Consider the following 20,290-nt stretch of genomic DNA (forward strand, 5'->3'; position numbering starts at 1 on the left):
CATAGACGTCAGAATGGGTTGTGTTTTTACTGTGGTGATTCTACACATGTTATATCAGCATGCTCTAAATGCCTAACAAGGGTTGTTAGTCCTGTCACCATTGGTAATTTGCAACCTAAATTTATTTTGTCTGTGACTTTGATTTGCTCATTGTCTTCCTACCCTGTTATGGCGTTTGTGGATTCAGGTGCTGCCCTGAGTCTTATGGATCTGTCATTTGCCAAGCGCTGTAGTTTTGTTCTTGAGCCGTTGGTAAATCCTATCCCTCTTAGAGGTATTGATGCTACGCCATTGGCGGAAAATAAGCCGCAGTTTTGGACACAGGTAACCATGTGCATGACTCCTGAACATCGGGAGGTGATTCGTTTTCTTGTTCTGCATAAAATGCATGATTTGGTCGTTTTGGGTCTGCCATGGTTACAGACCCATAATCCAGTCTTGGATTGGAAGGCAATGTCTGTGTCAAGTTGGGGCTGTCAGGGAATTCATGGTGATTCCCCGCCGGTGTCTATTGCTTCCTCTACTCCTTCGGAAGTTTCTGAGTATTTGTCTGATTATCAGGATGTATTCAGCGAGTCCAGGTCCAGTGCTCTGCCTCCTCATAGGGACTGTGACTGCGCTATAGATTTGATTCCAGGTAGTAAATTTCCTAAGGGAAGATTATTTAATCTGTCTGTACCTGAGCATACCGCAATGCGTTCGTATATCAAGGAGTCTCTGGAGAAGGGGCATATCCGTCCATCCTCTTCCCCTCTTGGTGCGGGATTTTTTTTGTGGCCAAGAAGGATGGATCTTTGAGACCTTGTATAGACTATCGGCTTCTGAATAAAATCACTGTTAAATTTCAGTATCCTTTGCCTCTGTTGTCGGACTTGTTTGCCCGGATTAAGGGTGCCAAGTGGTTCACCAAGATAGATCTTCGTGGTGCGTACAACCTTGTGCGCATTAAGCAAGGAGATGAATGGAAAACTGCATTTAATACGCCCGAAGGTCATTTTGAGTACTTGGTGATGCCTTTTGGGCTCTCTAATGCTCCTTCAGTGTTTCAGTCCTTTATGCATGATATCTTCCGGAAGTATCTGGGTAAATTTATGATTGTTTATCTGGATGATATTCTGTTTTTTTCTGATGATTGGGACTCCCATGTAAAGCAGGTCAGGATGGTGTTTCAGGTTTTGCGTGAGAATGCTTTGTTTGTTAAGGGCTCAAAGTGTCTCTTTGGAGTACAGAAGGTTCCCTTTTTGGGTTTTATTTTTTCCCCTTCTGTGGTGGAGATGGACCCAGTCAAGGTCCGAGCTATTCATGATTGGACTCAACCCACGTCAGTTAAGAGTCTTCAGAAGTTCTTGGGGTTTGCTAACTTCTACCGTCGTTTTATCGCTAACTTTTCTAGCGTTGTTAAACCTTTGACGGATATGACCAAGAAAGGTTCTGATGTTGCTAACTGGGCTCCTGCAGCTGTGGAAGCTTTCCAAGAGCTGAAGCGCCGGTTTACTTCGGCGCCTGTTTTGTGCCAGCCTGATGTCTCACTTCCCTTTCAGGTTGAAGTGGATGCTTCTGAGATCGGGGCAGGGGCCGTTTTGTCGCAGAGAGGCCCTGGTTGCTCTGTAATGAGACCGTGTGCTTTTTTTTCTAGGAAGTTTTCGCCTGCTGAGCGGAATTATGATGTTGGCAATCGGGAGTTGTTTGCCATGAAGTGGGCATTTGAGGAGTGGCGTCATTGGCTCGAGGGTGCTATGCATCGTGTGGTGGTCTTGACTGATCACAAAAATCTGATGTATCTCGAGTCTGCTAAATGCCTGAATCGTAGACAGGCCCGTTGGTCATTGTTTTTCTCCCGTTTTGACTTTGTGGTCTCGTATTTACCAGGTTCAAAGAATGTGAAGGCTGATGCTCTTTCAAGGAGCTTTGTGCCTGACTCTCCTGGAGTCTCAGAGCCAGCTGGTATTCTTAAAGAGGGAGTAATCTTGTCAGCCATTTCTCCGGATTTGCGACGTGTGTTGCAGAGATTTCAGGCTGGTAGACCTGACTCTTGTCCACCTGACAGACTGTTTGTTCCTGATAAATGGACCAGCAGAGTCATTTCCGAGGTTCATTCCTCGGTGTTGGCAGGGCATCCGGGGATTTTTGGCACCAGAGATTTGGTGGCTAGGTCCTTTTGGTGGCCTTCCTTGTCACGGGATGTGCGGTCATTTGTGCAGTCCTGTGGGACTTGTGCTCGAGCTAAGCCTTGCTGTTCTCGTGCCAGCGGGTTGCTCTTGCCCTTGCCTGTCCCGAAGAGGCCTTGGACACACATTTCCATGGATTTCATTTCAGATCTTCCGGTGTCTCAGGGCATGTCTGTCATCTGGGTGGTATGTGATCGCTTTTCCAAGATGGTCCATTTGGTGTCTTTGCCTAAGCTGCCTTCCTCTTCCGATCTGGTTCCTTTGTTCTTTCAGAATGTGGTTCGTTTGCACGGCATTCCTGAGAATATCGTGTCTGACAGAGGATCCCAGTTTGTTTCCAGGTTCTGGCGATCCTTTTGTGCTAAGATGGGCATTGATTTGTCATTTTCGTCTGCCTTTCATCCTCAGACTAATGGCCAAACGGAGCGAACAAATCAGACTCTGGAGGCTTATTTGAGGTGTTTTGTTTCTGCAGATCAGGATGATTGGGTGACCTTCTTGCCATTGGCTGAGTTTGCCCTTAATAATCGGGCTAGTTCCGCTACTTTGGTTTCGCCATTTTTCTGCAACTCTGGTTTTCATCCTCGTTTTTCCTCGGGACATGTTGAGCCCTCTGACTGTCCTGGGGTGGATTCTGTGGTGGATAGGTTGCAGCGGATCTGGAATCATGTGGTGGACAACTTAAAGTTGTCACAGGAGAAGGCTCAGCGTTTTGCCAACCGCCGCCGCGGTGTGGGTCCCCGACTTCGTGTTGGGGATTTGGTGTGGCTGTCTTCTCGGTTTGTTCCTATGAAGGTCTCCTCTCCTAAATTTAAGCCTCGCTTCATCGGTCCTTATAAGATTTTGGAAATCCTTAATCCAGTGTCCTTTCGCTTGGATCTTCTGGTGTCGTTTGCCATTCACAACGTGTTCCATAGGTCTTTGTTCCGGCGCTACGTTGTGCCTGTGGTTCCTTCTGTTGAGCCTCCTGCTCCGGTGTTGGTTGAGGGCGAGTTGGAGTACGTGGTGGAGAAGATCTTGGATTCTCGTCTCTCCAGACGGAGGCTTCAGTATCTGGTCAAGTGGAAGGGCTATGGTCAGGAGGATAATTCCTGGGTGGTCGCCTCTGATGTTCATGCGGCCGATTTGATTCGTGCCTTTCACGCTGCTCATCCTGATCGTCCTGGTGGTCTTGGTGAGGGTTCGGTGACCCCTCCTTAAGGGGGGGTACTGTTGTGAATTGGATTATTTGGCTCCCTCTTGTGGTCACTAGCGACATGACACTTTGAGTTTCTTTCCCCAGCTTGGTACCCACCTGGCTCGTTAGTCCAGGGGTGTTGCTATTTAAGCTTCCTGGATTTTCAGTCTGGTGCCTGGCATCGTTGTAATCAGTTCCTTTCTGTTTGCTCCTGTCTGCTGGTCCTGGTTCTTGCAAAATAAGCTAAGTCCTGCTTCCTTGTTTTTTGGTTATTTGCATTGCTCTTATTTTTTGTCCAGCTTGCACTAAATGTGATTCCTGATTTTGCTGGAAGCTCTAGGGGGCTGATATTCTCCCCCCGGGCCGTTAGACGGTTCGGGGGTTCTTGAATATTCAGCGTGGAAATTTTGATAGGGTTTTTGCTGACCGTATAAGTCATCTTACTATATTCTGCTATTAGTCAGTGGGCCTCTCTTTGCTAAAAACCTAGTTCATTCTTACGTTTGTCTTTTCTTCTTACCTCACCGTTATTATTTGTTGGGGGCTTGTATCCAACTTTTGGGGTCTTTTCTCTGGAGGCAAGAAAGGTCTATCTTTTCCCTTCTAGGGTTAGTTAGTTCTCCGGCTGGCGCGAGACGTCTAGAACCAACGTAGGTACGTTCCCCGGCTGCTGCTATTTGTGGTGCTAGGATCAGGTATACGGTCAGCCTAGTTACCACTGCCCTATGAGCTGGTTTTTTGTGTTTGCAGACTTGGTAATAACTTCTGAGTCCCTCTGCCATTGGGGTCATAACAGGTACCCCCTTTTTTGGACTGGGATAGGAGGAGCATGAATCTTTGCTCCCTTCTGAAGCATTATTTGCTTTTCATTGTTTTGGTTTTGTTAGTTGTTATTTGTATAGAAATTGCTGCCATGTTTTTCTCCACTATCAGTGTGATAGAAGCTCGGCGTGACACTCTATATTATGTTAGGTTGACAGGATATGGCGTCTGAGATTACATGCATGACTTGGAATGTGAGAGGCCTTGGATCACCTTGAAAGAGAGTTAAAGTATTCTCTCAGATATGACCCTATCATCCCCATAGTGTAGCTTTGGTAGAAACATACTTGACCAGAGACTCAGTTCCTTATGTGCAGAAGCATTGGTTACATTGGGTACAGTGGTCTGTACATGCATTTCATACCAGCTATTCCAGAGGAGTCTCTTTATTAATACACAAAGATATTAGATGGGAGGTTAGAGAGGTCCGGAGAGATCCAGAGGGTCGTTTTGTGTTTGTACGCTCGATTGTGAACTCGGATGACTATGTTATAATGTGTATATATAACCCTCCCCCTGCTAATATGTCAATTGTCAAAAAAGCGGTGAGCTTTGCCTTAAATTATCCAGATGTGCATGTTATGCGCATGGGAGATTTTAATTTCATAATGGACGAATGTCTAGATAGGCTCAGGCTAGATGGTGGGGCCACTGGGGTGAGCCCTTCACCGTCTCAATTATCAATATTTATGGAAGGTACTGGTTGGCTAGATCTATGGAGAACGCATCACCCTGAAGTAAGGGAGTTTACTTGTCACTCATCCGTTAGACGCACTCTATCCCGATTAGATTACGCATTCGGCTCCAGCAACTTGGCGGTGCGGGTGGGGGAGGTGAGATATGGGAGTAGGGGCGTTTCAGACCATAGTCCGGTGATTCTTAAACTTAGGCTTGGTCAGATAAAGAATATTATGACTTGGAAAATAAATCCATTTTGGCTGAAGTTAATAGGCCCAGAGGACAGGACTATTGATCAACTGGACTGTTTCATTACATCCCACCCAATGCCGCAAAATATTAATATTTTTTGGGATGTTCTTAAAGCATATTTGAAAGGATGTTTATCCTCTACCATCTCTTATATTAAGCGCTTGACTTCAAGGGAAGATGATGACATGGACAAGCGACTGAAAGACTCGGAGGTGGCCTATATAGCTAACCAGACAAGTGAGAACAGAGCTGAGTGGTTACACTCGTATAGATTACATAGTCAATATACTGACACTAAATCTAAACGTAAGCTGTATTTTACTAAACAGGCATATTTTGAACTGGGAAACCAGTCCAGTAAACTCTTAGCATTTATGGTGCGTCAGCATAATACATCTAATACTATACTTAAAATCTGGAAACCAAACGACTCAATAGTAACCTCGACAGACGACATACTCCAATCCTTTATGACTTCTATAAAGAGCTGTATAGCTCCAAAGGGGATTCTGATACTTTGGAATGCCTAAATTATTTATCTGACATAGAATTCCCTGCATTGAATCCTACACAGCAATCTTTTTTAGATGCAGACTTTACTCTTGATGAGATAAATAGGGCCATAACAGATATGGCTTCTGGTAAGGCGCCCGGCCCAGATATTTTCCCCATAGATATGTATAGAAAATATCGAGATATTCTGGTACCAATCCTTTTGAAAGTATTTCAGGGGATTTGGGAGGGAGGTTCTTTGCTGGATTCCTATTATGAAGCAAATATTATAGTTTTAAAAAAAGAAGGGAAGGACCCCTTAGAATGTGGATCTTATCGTCCTATTTCATTAGTTAGTGTAGATTATACGATTTTTACTAAAATTCTAGCTACCAGGTTAAATACGGTAATACTGGATATAATACACCCAGACCAGACGGGTTTTATGCCGGGTAAGAGTACGTCTATCACTATTAGGAGGGTTCTGTCAATAGCTCAATATAGTTCATTGGTATCGGAGAATAAATGGGCCATGGCCTCGCTGGACGCGGCTAAGGCATTTGATTCTCTTGAGTGGCCTTTCCTATCTGCATGTTTACAAAGATATCGATTTGGTCCTAAATTCCAAAAATGGATCGCCGCAATATATTTGAAACCAAAAGCCCGGATAATTATCTAATCTATTTCTGAATCATTCTCCTTAAAAAGAGGGACTCGTCAGGGATGTCCTCTCTCGAGCCCTATTTACCCTGGCGATAGAAGCATTAGCAATTCGTATGAGGTCCACTTCATCTATTAGGGGCATTACGATAGCAGATCGCACGGATACTATTGGTCTATATGCAGACGATATGGTAATATTTCTGGACAAAGTGGAGGAGACCCTGCCACATGTGATCACCATTATAGAGGGATTTGGTAGACATTCGGGACTATATGTTAACTGGGATAAGTCTGCTTTGATGCCTCTCTCTCATGATTCAGTAGCTCACCTTGATGTGTTATCCCCATTGCCGGTTGTCTCTAGTTTTAAATACCTAAGAATAATTATTCCAAAATATAGTAGACTTGATCTACAGTTCAATATTCTCCCATTATTGGATTTTGTTAAACATAAATTCGCTATATGGAGTAAACTGCCTTTATCTGTTTCTGGTCGCATAAACTTGATAAAAATGATATTACTCCCAAAGCTTAATTATTCCCTCCAACATAGTGCAGTACCGGTTCCTAAATCCTTTTTTTCAAGTTTGAATTCTTTAGCTACGTCCTTTATTTGGGGGAAGGCTAGACTCAAACTTAAACTGTCTTCTTTACATAGGTCTAGGCAAATGCGAGGGGCGGCGTTGCCAGATTTTTTTTTTATATTATTTAGTTGGACAACTTAGAGCTCTGGGAAAATGGATGCCTGGGGAATGTCTGCCAAATTCAGAGAACCATCTGGTCCATGCTGCCAAGGTTGATTGTCCGTTGGGTTTCATGGAAGTAAATAAACCTTATGACCCTAGATTATTACCACTACTTCGGTTGGCAAGGCTAATTTGGCGGCAGGTAAAAAAGGTGATTCACTTTGATGGTATTGTAGCCGAAATGCCCTTATGGAATAATGAATACTTCCCGAGACTATTGAATCACCCATCTGCTCAATTCTGGGTATCGCACGGTGTCTCGTCGCTTGATGATCTTTATGAACAGGGTGCCCTAATGTCCTTTGAACAACTGCAACTTAGGTATGATATACCAAGGCCTCAATTCTTTTGCTATCTCCAGCTTAGATCGGCGATTCAGTCGCATGTTCGTAGCATGGAAATGACGCAAGCAATATCTTCCTTCCCATTGATAGGGATCCTCAAGTCATATGTTATCCGTAGGTGCTGATGCTATTCTACTGCCAGTTAGGGAAAAGTGGAAGGTCCTGGTACCTGACCTTCAAGGTGAGGACTGGGAGATGGTTCTTGAGTCCCCAACTAAGGTGTCCCTATCAGCTAACAACAAAATGATACAGTTGTATATATTACATCAATCATATTTAACCCCGTTACGACTATTTAAGATTGGGTGGTCCCGGTCTTCGGAATACATCAGATGTCATACGGGGGAAGCAGATTTTATACACATGATATGGGAATGTCCAGTTATTCTTTCTTTTTGGGAGGAGGTAGCTTCGTTGTTGACCTCCCTTCTACATATTCCCGTCCCTCTGACTCCGTTAGTGTGTTTATTTGGGGTATTGGAGGAGGAGATGTGGGGCCACCATGTTCAAATCTTCTTAAGAGAGACCCTTTTCCTGGCAAGAAAATTAATTGCCTTGCGTTGGATGGGCACCACACATCCGTCTCTCAGGGCCTGGATAGAGCTGGTAAATTCAATCGTACCGTACGAACGTACATTATATCAGAATAGAGGCTGTTTGGAGAAATTTAATAAAATCTGGGATTTGTGGAACTCATCGTACCTCACTATATCACCACGTGGTTGATGGTCTAGACTTAATATGAAAAAGTTTGAGAAACTGTGTTGTTCACGATACGCTTCAGCACTACTCTGTTAATGTGATGGAGAATGTTTTGGCAGTAAAATAGTTTTAGTTTTAGGATTTTCAGTATTTGAAACATACTATAATGCTTTGAGTTTATATGATCCGTTCGGTGTATAAAGATTTATATCAATGAAGCTATTATCAAAAGTGTATTTGCACTGACCTGGATACTTGTAAACCATGTATGTATATTTGATTTATGTGATTTAATAAACGAATTTAAAAAAAAAAAGATGGAAGAAAATAAGTTCCAATTGTAGAATAAAAGAGATAAAGCTATAATATATCACTCGTAGGCCAGTTTCACAGGTCCTTGAAAGACTAACCACGTTGAGATCGTAATAGCTAGCCTGACTAGCCAGTCTCCTGAACTGAAACAACTGCATCATCGACATATGGCTGGTGTTGCAAGTATATGGACTGGTATTAAAGGAAATAACCATTTGGCACAGTTACATTTTGCAAGAGAATAAAGTATTTGTTTAAATGCTAAATTCAACCTCTTGTGACAAAGTCACTGGTAAAGTGCTGGAGGGGAGATATGCTTTACTGCGCTTAATGGCGTCCGTGATATAAAACACAAAGTGGTTAGTATGCCTGTGGATGGGCTTCAAAAGGAGACCATGATTTTGCTATATACAGTAATGCAGTAGCATCGCTGTATATAGCACAAGCGATCAGATAATTGCAGCTTCAAGTCCCTTAAGAGGACTATTAAGAACAGTTAAAAGTAAAAAAAAAATGTTTTAAAAAATACAAAAACAGAAAACTTCATATCACCCCCTTTTAACCCATTAAAAATAAAGATATTAAAAAATGAAAAATGCATATTTGTGGTACCATCGGCTTCCAAGCATATTGGAATGAGGGTGATATGAAATATATTGAACATCACAGGTCTCAGTCACAACAGGATGATGGTACCTCTGACAGTGACACTGTCAGTTTGTGTCCGTGTTCTGACAGAACGGTCTTCCTGATCACAAATTATAAAAAGGGATAATTTTGGACCTTTTTTGAATTAAAAAAACAAACAAATTTGATTAGTCTGTAAGTGCACTGTGCTATTAAAAAGGCTGTTGGTTACTATTGGGGTAAGCATCCATTTTTATGGCGAGGTCACTTTGACATTGCTATAGCTGTGTTTGGGTTAAAAAGCTTGAAAGGGCTTGTATAGAGTCACAGGATATCCCTGAGTGTTACATGTATTTTCAGGGCAATTGGAGGCTTTGCTGTATTGTGATTTGCTGCAAATCAAATTTCTGGCAAAAATTTGTTGAACCTAGCGAATTTGAATTTCAAAAGATTCTATCATCTCTAGTATGTTTTGATATGGAATAAGTCATTTTGAAATTGATAGAATTGCTTAGACTCAACCAAATTTTCTCTTTCCTTCAAACCTGTGGATTCTCACATCGCGCATAGTATGCGCTGGCAGCGAGACTGTGCCATTATGTGACCGCCAGTAAGCGATTTGCATACTTCTGGCCACATTCCGACTAGATGTGTGCAAGCATGCTCAATTCACTTGTATTGAGCAACGCCGTGCATATCTAGCCAGAATGTGGCCAGAAGTATGCAAATCGCACAGTTGCAGTCATATGACTGCCCACATGACTGCCCACTTTGGCAACGGAGAATCCTGACAGCGCACTCTATGTGCAAGGTTAGAATTTACAAGTTTGCAGTGACAGAGTGCCAAACCTGGGCAACCCATTTAACGTTCTAAAGACCATTTTCTTTCCAGAAGGCAAAAGTTATTACCAAAACTCCTGGACAAAATGATATTAGAAATTACTTTGAAATAAAATATGCAAAAAAAAAGTAGCAATACATTGATAAATGTGGCCTTAGATACCTAATATTGCAATTATATTTTATTTTCTAATGTAAACTGCTACTCTACTAGCTTAGTCAAATTAGAACATATTGATAGTAGTTCCTGTTATTAAGGGTCAGTTAGGTTTGTCACCATAAGAAACTTGATGTAGTCATATTAGCCCTCGGATGCTAAGTGCACATAATTCCTTGTAATACTCACATTGGATCATATGGAGCAGGCTCTAGTCCATGACTGAGATTTGAAAAATGTCTGCCAAGATTTGGAGTGTCGGGTTTATTCATTCCCTGTGGATCAATTATAATAAATGATTGATTTTTGGCTAGTGTCTGTTTGCTAATTAAACAATTTATCACCACATTTTGAACAAAACATTGAATATTACCATTGGATGAAGGATCTCCAGCTGGGGTTTGGCTCGCTGAGTGACAGATGTCTTAATGCGACGTTTTAGCTTCTGAATTTCCAATTCCTGTTTTAACACCTCTAATTCTGCATTTAGAGTCTTTACATTTTGTTGGCTTTGCGCTTTCACAAACCTGGGGAATTGAAGGTTCCTTTCAATTTCTGTTAATGAAACATATGGTACACCAACAAGTAAATGGTTAAAGAAAATCACTAAAATAATATGCTTTCTACATGGAGATGATAAGCTCGTATCTACTGGCACAATTTATTTTAATCTTTGGTTTTTGTTTTCTATTTTCATTCACACATAGAGGTTAATTTATCAAAGCTAGGGTATAAATGATCTATCAATAGAGATCCTGCTCTAGGTACCATGCCTGAACCATGCCTCAGCAAGGCTAGAATTGGGCAGGTTGTTCTCTGCGAAGGACGTATGAATCAGGCCGCATACAAGGCTATCCTGGAAAAACAGTTGATTCCTTCTGCTCAGGCAATGTTCCCCAACTCTGAGGACTGGTTTTTCCAGCAGGATAATGCGTCATGCCACACAGCTAGGTCAATCAAGGTGTGGATGAAGGACCACCACCTCAAATCCCTGTCATGGCCAGCCCAATCTCCAGACCTGAACCCCAGAAGCCCTCTGGAATGTAATCAAGAGGAAGTGGATTGTCACAAGCCATCAAACAAAGATCTGCTTAAATTTATGTACCAGGAGTGGCATAAGGTCACCCAGAAGCAGTGTGAAAGACTGGTGGAAAGCATGCCAAAACGCATGAAAGCTGTGATTAAAAATCATGGTTATTCCACAAAATATTGATTTCTGAACTCTTCCCGAGTTAAAACATGAGTATTGTTGTTTCTAAATTATTATGAACTTGTTCTTTTCACATTACTTGAAGTTTGCAAGCAATGCATTTTTTTGTTATTTTGAACATTTCTCATTTTCAGAAAATAAAATCTATTGCTTGGAACTTCGGAGACATGTTGTCAGTAGTTTAGAATAAAAGAACAATTTACATTTCACTCAAAAATATACCTATCAAGAGAAAAATCAGATAAACTGAAAATTTTGCAGTGGTCTCTTAATTTTTGCCAGAGCTTTATATATGTGTGTGTGTTTTGACGAATACCGTATTTTCCGCTTTGTAAGACGCACTTTTATCAGAGCGGGTGGGCTGGCAGAAGGCAGGGTCACTGGTGGGGCAGTGCAGTGTGCCTGGAGATGGGGGTGACGGCTCGGTTTTCTCAGGTGTTCGGGCGGCACAGTGCAGGGCGGCGCCATTGCACTTCCGGTATCTGTAGTTTCCGGTTTCCAGAATAAGCGCCTGTGCCTACTGCACAGGACTTTAAGAAAATGACCGCCGAACCAGCACATGCGCAGATGGAGCTCTCGGTCACTGAGCTCTCGAGCTGTGAATGCACTGCAGTAGTTCTCGGCAAATACTAGCTAGCAGCAGGGTGAATTCTGGGCTCCGCTGCACCAGGAGCCCTAAAGCAGAGGAGGGAAAGAAGCATGATTCTCCTCCTCTGCAGGGATAGATATTGATTGGTGGAGGGAACTGTTGCTGAGCCGCCTCCACCAATCAGATATTTGTCCCTGCACAATGTATAGTGTTGCACTTGTTCTTTACACTAGCACAAGATCCTTGGGAGAGGTGAGCACACATTGAATGGAAGCACAACCTCCATCACCCTTCAGAATATACTGTACCAATGGGTGGATTCTGACGGATGATGGGGGTTGTAGCCATATTTGGTGTAACAGATCCCCCATAACTCCGTCATCCTAAGATACCCCCAATAATTGTGTACCCTGCAGATCCCCCATAACAGTGCCTCACCACAGATCCCCCATAACAGTGCGTCACCACAGATCCCCATAACAGGGCTTATTTTTTGCGCGCCGATCTGGCGTTTTTATTTATACCATTTTGGTGCAGATACGATCTTTTGATTCTGGCGTTTTGACTTTTTTTCTCACTATGCCATTTAGCGATCAGGTTAATCCTATTTTATTTGATAGATCGGACGATTCTGAACGCGGTGACACCAAATAGGTGTATGATATGATTTTATTGTAACTGTTTTATTTTGAATGGGGCGAAAGGGGGGTGATTTAAATTTTTATATTTTTTTATTTATATTTTTAAAAACATTTTCTTTTTACTTTTGGCATGCTTCAATAGTCTCCATAGGAGGCTAGAAGCTGGCACAACCCGATCGCCTCAGCTACATAGAGACGATGATCAGATCGCCTCTATATAGCAGACTTACTCACTTGCTATGAGCGCCGACCAGTGGGTGACGTTCACAGCAAGCCGGCAGTGACAACCATAGAGATCTCCAGGATACCTCCGGTTGTCATGCCAACACACTGGTGACCCGTGATCACGTGACGGGGGTCACCGGTGTGCGTATTTTCGACGCAATTGCTGGAAGAGCTTGTTAAATGCCCCTATCAGAGTTTGACAGTGGCATTTAACTGTGTAATAGCGGCGGGTGGATTGCAATTCCACCCGCGACTATTGCGGGCACATGACAGCCGACAGTTCAAAACAGCTGATATGTCCCCGGAAAGATGTGGGCTCAACGCCGGAGCCCACATCAAAGGGAGGGAGATCGACATAGGAGTAAATGCCCAATGTCGGAAAGGGGTTAAATACTGGAAAGATCCTTAAGCAATAGAATCCTCAAGCAATTTGGATGCTGTAAAAGCCAAGTGCCTTTAAACATTTCTTTAGACAGTAAATGTGGAAAATCAATGTAATCTCCTTCAATCTGTGTAATATTTTACTTGGCTTCCAAAATGTATCTGTTGCACCTTTGGTTTTTGTTCTTTCTAGTCATGTAGGACAACTTAAAGCTTGCGTTCAACATGTAGCTCATTATCTATTGTAACTAGGAGATGCCTCACCCATGTTTATGTACACTATAACAGTCATTTCACTTATTACACCACTCTTACCTAAATCATTAAAGTACATTAACCTCCATTAGTCACTGTGGGCAAATATTCTGTGGTGGAAACACTAGACATATAATCTCTATTGTATTCATACGCCAAACATATTGACAGCCACAACTAATAGACATCCAAGAGACAATCACAAGGAAATACAACTTACAGTGGCTTGTAAAAGTATTCACCCCTTTGCTTTTTACCTATTTAATTACATTACAGCCTTTATTTAGATATTTTTGTAATCCAATTTGTGTGTGATGCATCGGCACTAAGGCCATGTGCACAAGCTGCGGATTCCATTGCGGAATTTTCCGCAGCGTTTTTGATAAATACGCAGTGCAAAACCGCTGCGGTTTTTACTGCGGATTTATCGCGGTTTTTATTGCGGTTTCCGCTGCGGTTTTTCACCTGCAGTTTCCTATTGGAGCAGGTGAAAAAACGCTGTGGATTCCGCGTTTCCGCGCGTTTTTTTCCGCAGCATGTGCACTGCGGATTTCATTTCCCATAGCATTACATGGTACTATAAATGCATGGGAAACCGCTGAGGATCCGCAGCTGCGGAAACGCTGCGGATCCGCAGCAAAATCCGCAGCGTGTGCACATATCCTAAATAGTCCATATTGGTGAAATGAAGTGAAAAAAATATAGGCACAATTTTATTTATGGGGTCAAATAACTAAAAATTGGCATGTGCATATGTATTCACCCCTTTTGCTATGAAGCCCCTAAAAATTTCTGGTACAAGCAATTACCTTTATAAGTCACATTATTAGTGAGAGGAAGTCCACCTGTGTGCAATCTAAGTGTCACATGGTCTAATATGTAATAGGTGTATTAATAACAATATTAGCATCACCAATTCACCAATTAGAAATGTATTAAAAATTTTCTGATTCGCTATATCTCTTTCTTCGTGTACAGGCATTGCAGAACCTTAGGCATCCATGGTTACGTCCTCTAGCAACTAGCTATCACTTTATCAGTGGTCATAACCATGGATACCTAAGGTCCTGCAATGCCGGCAATGAAGAAAACAATAATTATATTTTTACCACCAAAATTTTATTTACATTTTTATATGTGAAAATGGTAAAAAATGGCACCAAAATGTGTCCCACAATTTCTGCTGAATGTAGAAATACCCAAATGTGGCTGTACAGTACTGCTTAGCCATATGGCGAGACTCAGTAGGGTTTTGCCATAAGGTTAAGCAGTACTGTTATACAGGAGGCATCCTGGAGCACAGAATTTTCTATAATAGTTAGCGGTCTCCATACACAGAGCCCATAAGAGCTAGAAGAGCAGAATCCCCCCTCAAGTGACTCCATTTTGGAAATTATACTCCATTGGGAATTTATCTACAGGTGTCATGATGATTTTGACTTCATGGGAGTTTTCCAGAAACAAGCAGCAATGGATGCTGCTGAGTGAAAATCACAAACTGCCATTGTAGTGACCAGTACATTGTAACCTGCTCATACACATGTGGACGCTAAATGTGAATTAGGCACACTAGGGCTCAGAAGGGAGGGGGCATTTGGATTTGGAAGCACTGAAAATGCTGAATTTATTTTGGGGGACTAGGAGCCATTTAACTTTTCCAGAGCCTTTGTGCTACCAGTAATGTGGAAAGCCCATTTATTTCCGTTAACAGATGTCGGACGTGAGTGGGGACTTGCTTTTTTGGTGGATTGAGTTGAAGCTTTTATTGGGAATATTTTACATAACAATTTGGTTCACATTTATCCGGCACTCTATGCCGAGCACTTATATCAGGGTTTCCCTTTAAATCTTTGAGTGATGTAATTCAGATGAAACCCCTGAAGGAGGCATTCACTATAATGAGGCAGCAGAGTTACTCTGGACTTGATCTGGCCTCTGTTCAGTGGTGTCCTTTTTTCAGAGGTGCAGAAAACTGTGGCCAACGGCACTTTTATGCCCTCACAAAATTATAGGGAATCTTCCATAGGGGGGTCTGTTTCAAGCATGTATTTCAGAGATTTACACAGAAACCCCGGTGTAAGCGCTCAGTGTAGAGCGCAGGATAAAAGTGCGCCGAGCCTTACTGTGATCTTTAGGAGGCAGAATGAAAAAATCAACAGCAGGTGAAGAATTGTTTTAATTTATTTTTTACGCTATTCCTTGTGCTGTATAAGTGATCAGACGACTTTATTCTTCTGATCGGTATGATTACAGCGATATCAGATTTATATGGGGATTTTATGTTTGGCTGCTGTCAAGCACTAAAAAAATGCTTTTTGTTTTCTAAAACTAGTTTTTGCTTCACCATATTTTGAGAGCTATAATTTTTCCATATTTCTGCTGACAAAGTCAGCCTTGTGTTTTGCAGGTCAATTTGATGTTTTTATTGGCACCATTCTTGGGCTCATTACATTTTTTGATCGCTTTTTATTCCAATTTTTGGAAGGCAGAATAAACAAAAAACAATAATGCAGGAATTGTTTTGGGGGCTTTTTTATGCTATTCTGCATATGACAAAATTGATAAGGCAGCTTTATACTTCGGGTCAGTACGATTACAGCGATACCATATTTATATTTTTTCATGTTTTGGTGCTTTTACACAATAAAAACTTCAGGTGCTTCTCACAAACTTAGAATATCTTCAAAAAGTTAATTTATTTTAGTTGTTCAATACAAAAAGTGAAGCTCATATATTATATAGAGTCATTACAAACAGAGTGATCTATTTCAAGTGTTTATTTCTGTTAATGTTGATGATTATGGCTTACAGCCAATGCAAACCCAAAAATCATTATCTGAGTAAATTAGAATACTTTATAACACCAGCTTGCAAAATCATTGTAAAATCCAAAATGTTGGCCTATTGAAATGTTTGTTTAGCAAATGCACTCAATACTTGGTTGGTGCTCCTTTTGCATCAATTACTGCATCAATCAGGTGTGGCATGGAGGCAATCAGCCTGTGGCACTGCTGAGGTGTTATGGAAGCCCAGGATGCTTTGACCTTCAGCTTGTCTGCATTGTTGGGTCTGGTGTCTCTCATCTTCCCCTCCCCTTGACAATACCCCACAGATTCTCTATGGGGTTAAGCACAGGCAAGTTTGCTGGCAGAGGGAAGCATGAAGTGCTCTAAAATTTCCTGGTAGATGGCTGTGTTGACTTTGGTCTTGTTAAAACACAGTGGACCTACACCAGCAGATGACATGGCTCCCAAAACCATCAAGTCATGAAATACAACAACCCAATGGGGGGTCGGTCAGCGGACAGCACAACAAACACACAACCGGGATGGAAAAGGGGAGAGGAAGGCCTATCGATAGGGAAATGAGGGATGGACACTGTTATGGTTCTCAATGGCAAGAGAACATAGCCCAGCAAACATAAGAACTAGCTCTTGGAAGGATGGAAACTAAACTGACCATGAACTAAACCTGCCGCACAACTAACAGTAGCCGGGTAGCGTAGCCTGTGTTTTATCCCTAGACGCCCAGCGCCGGCCGGAGGACTAACTAATCCTGGCAGAGGAAAATATAGTCCTGGCTCACCTCTAGAGAAATTTCCCCGAAAGGCAGACAGAGGCCCCCACAAATATTGGCGGTGATTTTAGATGAAATGACAAACGTAGCATGAAAATAGGTTTAGCAAAATTGAGGTCCGCTTACTAGATAGCAGGAAGACAGAAAGGGCACTTTCATGGTCAGCTGAAAACCCTATCAAAATACCATCCTGAAATTACTTTAAGACTCTAGTATTAACTCATAACATCAGAGTGGCAATTTCAGATCACAAGAGCTTTCCAGACACAGAAACGAAACTACAGCTGTGAACTGGAACAAAATGCAAAAACAAACAAGGACTAAGTCCAACTTAGCTGGGAGTTGTCTAGCAGCAGGAACATGCACAGAAAGGCTTCTGATTACAATGTTGACCGGCATGGAAGTGACAGAGGAGCAAGGCTAAATAGCGACTCCCACCTCCTGATGGAAACAGGTGAACAGAGAGGATGATGCACACCAGTTCAATTCCACCAGTGGCCACCGGGGGAGCCCAAAATCCAATTTCACAACAGTACCCCCCCTCAAGGAGGGGGCACCGAACCCTCACCAGAACCACCAGGGCGATCAGGATGAGCCCTATGAAAGGCACGGACCAAATCGGAGGCATGAACATCAGAGGCAGTCACCCAAGAATTATCCTCCTGACCGTATCCCTTCCATTTGACCAGATACTGGAGTTTCCGTCTGGAAACACGGGAGTCCAAGATTTTTTCCACAACGTACTCCAACTCGCCCTCAACCAACACCGGAGCAGGAGGCTCAACGGAAGGCACAACCGGTACCTCATACCTGCGCAATAATGACCGATGAAAAACATTATGAATAGAAAAAGATGCAGGGAGGTCCAAACGGAAGGACACAGGGTTAAGAATCTCCAATATCTTGTACGGGCCGATGAACCGAGGCTTAAACTTGGGAGAAGAAACCCTCATAGGGACAAAACGAGAAGACAACCACACCAAGTCCCCAACACAAAGCCGAGGACCAACCCGACGCCGGCGGTTGGCAAAAAGCTGAGTCTTCTCCTGGGACAACTTCAAATTGTCCACTACCTGCCCCCAAATCTGATGCAACCTCTCCACCACAGCATCCACTCCAGGACAATCCGAAGATTCCACCTGACCAGAAGAAAATCGAGGATGAAACCCCGAATTACAGAAAAAGGGAGACACCAAGGTGGCAGAACTGGCCCGATTATTGAGGGCAAACTCCGCTAAAGGCAAAAAAGCAACCCAATCATCCTGATCTGCAGACACAAAACACCTCAAATATGTCTCCAAGGTCTGATTCGTCCGCTCGGTCTGGCCATTAGTCTGAGGATGGAAAGCAGACGAGAAAGACAAATCTATGCCCATCCTAGCACAGAATGCTCGCCAAAATCTAGACACGAATTGGGTACCTCTGTCAGAAACAATATTCTCCGGAATACCATGCAAACGGACCACATTTTGAAAAAACAGAGGAACCAACTCGGAAGAAGAAGGCAACTTAGGCAGGGGAACCAAATGGACCATCTTAGAGAAACGATCACACACCACCCAGATGACAGACATCTTCTGAGAAACAGGAAGATCCGAAATAAAATCCATCGAGATGTGCGTCCAGGGCCTCTTCGGGATAGGCAAGGGCAACAACAATCCACTAGCCCGAGAACAACAAGGCTTGGCCCGAGCACAAACGTCACAAGACTGCACGAAGCCTCGCACATCTCGAGACAGGGAAGGCCACCAGAAGGACCTTGCCACCAAATCCCTGGTACCAAAGATTCCAGGATGACCTGCCAACGCAGAAGAATGAACCTCAGAAATGACTTTACTGGTCCAATTATCAGGAACAAACAGTCTACCAGGAGGGCAACGATCAGGTCTATCCGCCTGAAACTCCTGCAAGGCCCGCCGCAGGTCTGGAGAAACGGCAGACAATATCACTCCATCCTTAAGGATACCTGTAGGTTCAGAATTACCAGGGGAGTCAGGCTCAAAACTCCTAGAAAGGGCATCCGCCTTAACATTCTTAGAACCCGGCAGGTAGGACACCACAAAATTAAACCGAGAGAAAAACAACGACCAGCGCGCCTGTCTAGGATTCAGGCGTCTGGCGGACTCAAGATAAATTAGATTTTTGTGGTCAGTCAATACCACCACCTGATGTCTAGCCCCCTCAAGCCAATGACGCCACTCCTCAAAAGCCCACTTCATGGCCAAAAGCTCCCGATTCCCAACATCATAATTCCGCTCGGCGGGCAAAAATTTACGCGAGAAAAAAGCACAAGGTCTCATCACGGAGCAATCGGAACTTCTCTGCGACAAAACCGCCCCAGCTCCGATTTCAGAAGCGTCGACCTCAACCTGAAAAGGAAGAGCAACATCAGGCTGACGCAACACAGGGGCGGAAGAAAAGCGGCGCTTAAGCTCCCGAAAGGCCTCCACAGCAGCAGGGGACCAATCAGCAACATCAGCACCCTTCTTAGTCAAATCAGTCAATGGTTTAACAACATCAGAAAAACCAGCAATAAATCGACGATAAAAGTTAGCAAAGCCCAAAAATTTCTGAAGACTCTTAAGAGAAGAGGGTTGCGTCCAATCACAAATAGCCTGAACCTTGACAGGATCCATCTCGATGGAAGAGGGGGAAAAAATATATCCCAAAAAGGAAATCTTTTGAACCCCAAAAACGCACTTAGAACCCTTCACACACAAGGAATTAGACCGCAAAACCTGAAAAACCCTCCTGACCTGCTGGACATGAGAGTCCCAGTCATCCGAAAAAATCAAAATATCATCCAGATACACAATCATAAATTTATCCAAATAATCACGGAAAATGTCATGCATAAAGGACTGAAAGACTGAAGGGGCATTTGAAAGACCAAAAGGCATCACCAAATACTCAAAGTGGCCCTCGGGCGTATTAAATGCGGTTTTCCACTCATCCCCCTGCTTAATTCGCACCAAATTATACGCCCCACGAAGATCTATCTTAGAGAACCACTTGGCCCCCTTTATGCGAGCAAACAAATCAGTCAGCAGTGGCAACGGATATTGATATTTAACCGTGATTTTATTCAAAAGCCGATAATCAATGCACGGCCTCAAAGAGCCATCTTTCTTAGCCACAAAGAAAAAACCGGCTCCTAAGGGAGATGACGAAGGACGAATATGTCCCTTTTCCAAGGACTCCTTTATATATTCTCGCATAGCAGCATGTTCAGGCACAGACAGATTAAATAAACGACCCTTAGGGTATTTACTACCCGGAATCAAATCTATGGCACAATCGCACTCCCGGTGCGGAGGTAATGAACCAAGCTTAGGTTCTTCAAAAACGTCACGATATTCAGTCAAGAAATCAGGAATCTCAGAGGGAATAGATGATGAAATGGAAACCACAGGTACATCCCCATGCGTCCCCT

At 43.0% G+C, this 20,290-nt stretch overlaps 1 protein-coding gene across 1 annotated transcript in view; it reads right to left on the reverse strand.

Annotated features, from left to right (window-relative positions):
• LOC143794130 (coiled-coil domain-containing protein 17-like) overlaps positions 1-20,290 on the reverse strand; it is an 81,695-nt gene that overhangs the window by 16,927 nt on the left and 44,478 nt on the right. Inside the window, exons 8-9 of the mRNA XM_077280948.1 lie at positions 10,354-10,535; positions 10,170-10,255 (exon numbers count right to left, since the gene is read on the reverse strand). Of these exons, the coding sequence (XP_077137063.1) occupies positions 10,170-10,255; positions 10,354-10,535 (268 nt within the window). The remainder of the gene's footprint in view (positions 1-10,169; positions 10,256-10,353; positions 10,536-20,290) is intronic.

The sequence above is a fragment of the Ranitomeya variabilis genome, chromosome 1, assembly GCF_051348905.1.
Source record: "Ranitomeya variabilis isolate aRanVar5 chromosome 1, aRanVar5.hap1, whole genome shotgun sequence".
Classification (NCBI taxonomy): Eukaryota; Metazoa; Chordata; class Amphibia; order Anura; family Dendrobatidae; genus Ranitomeya; species Ranitomeya variabilis.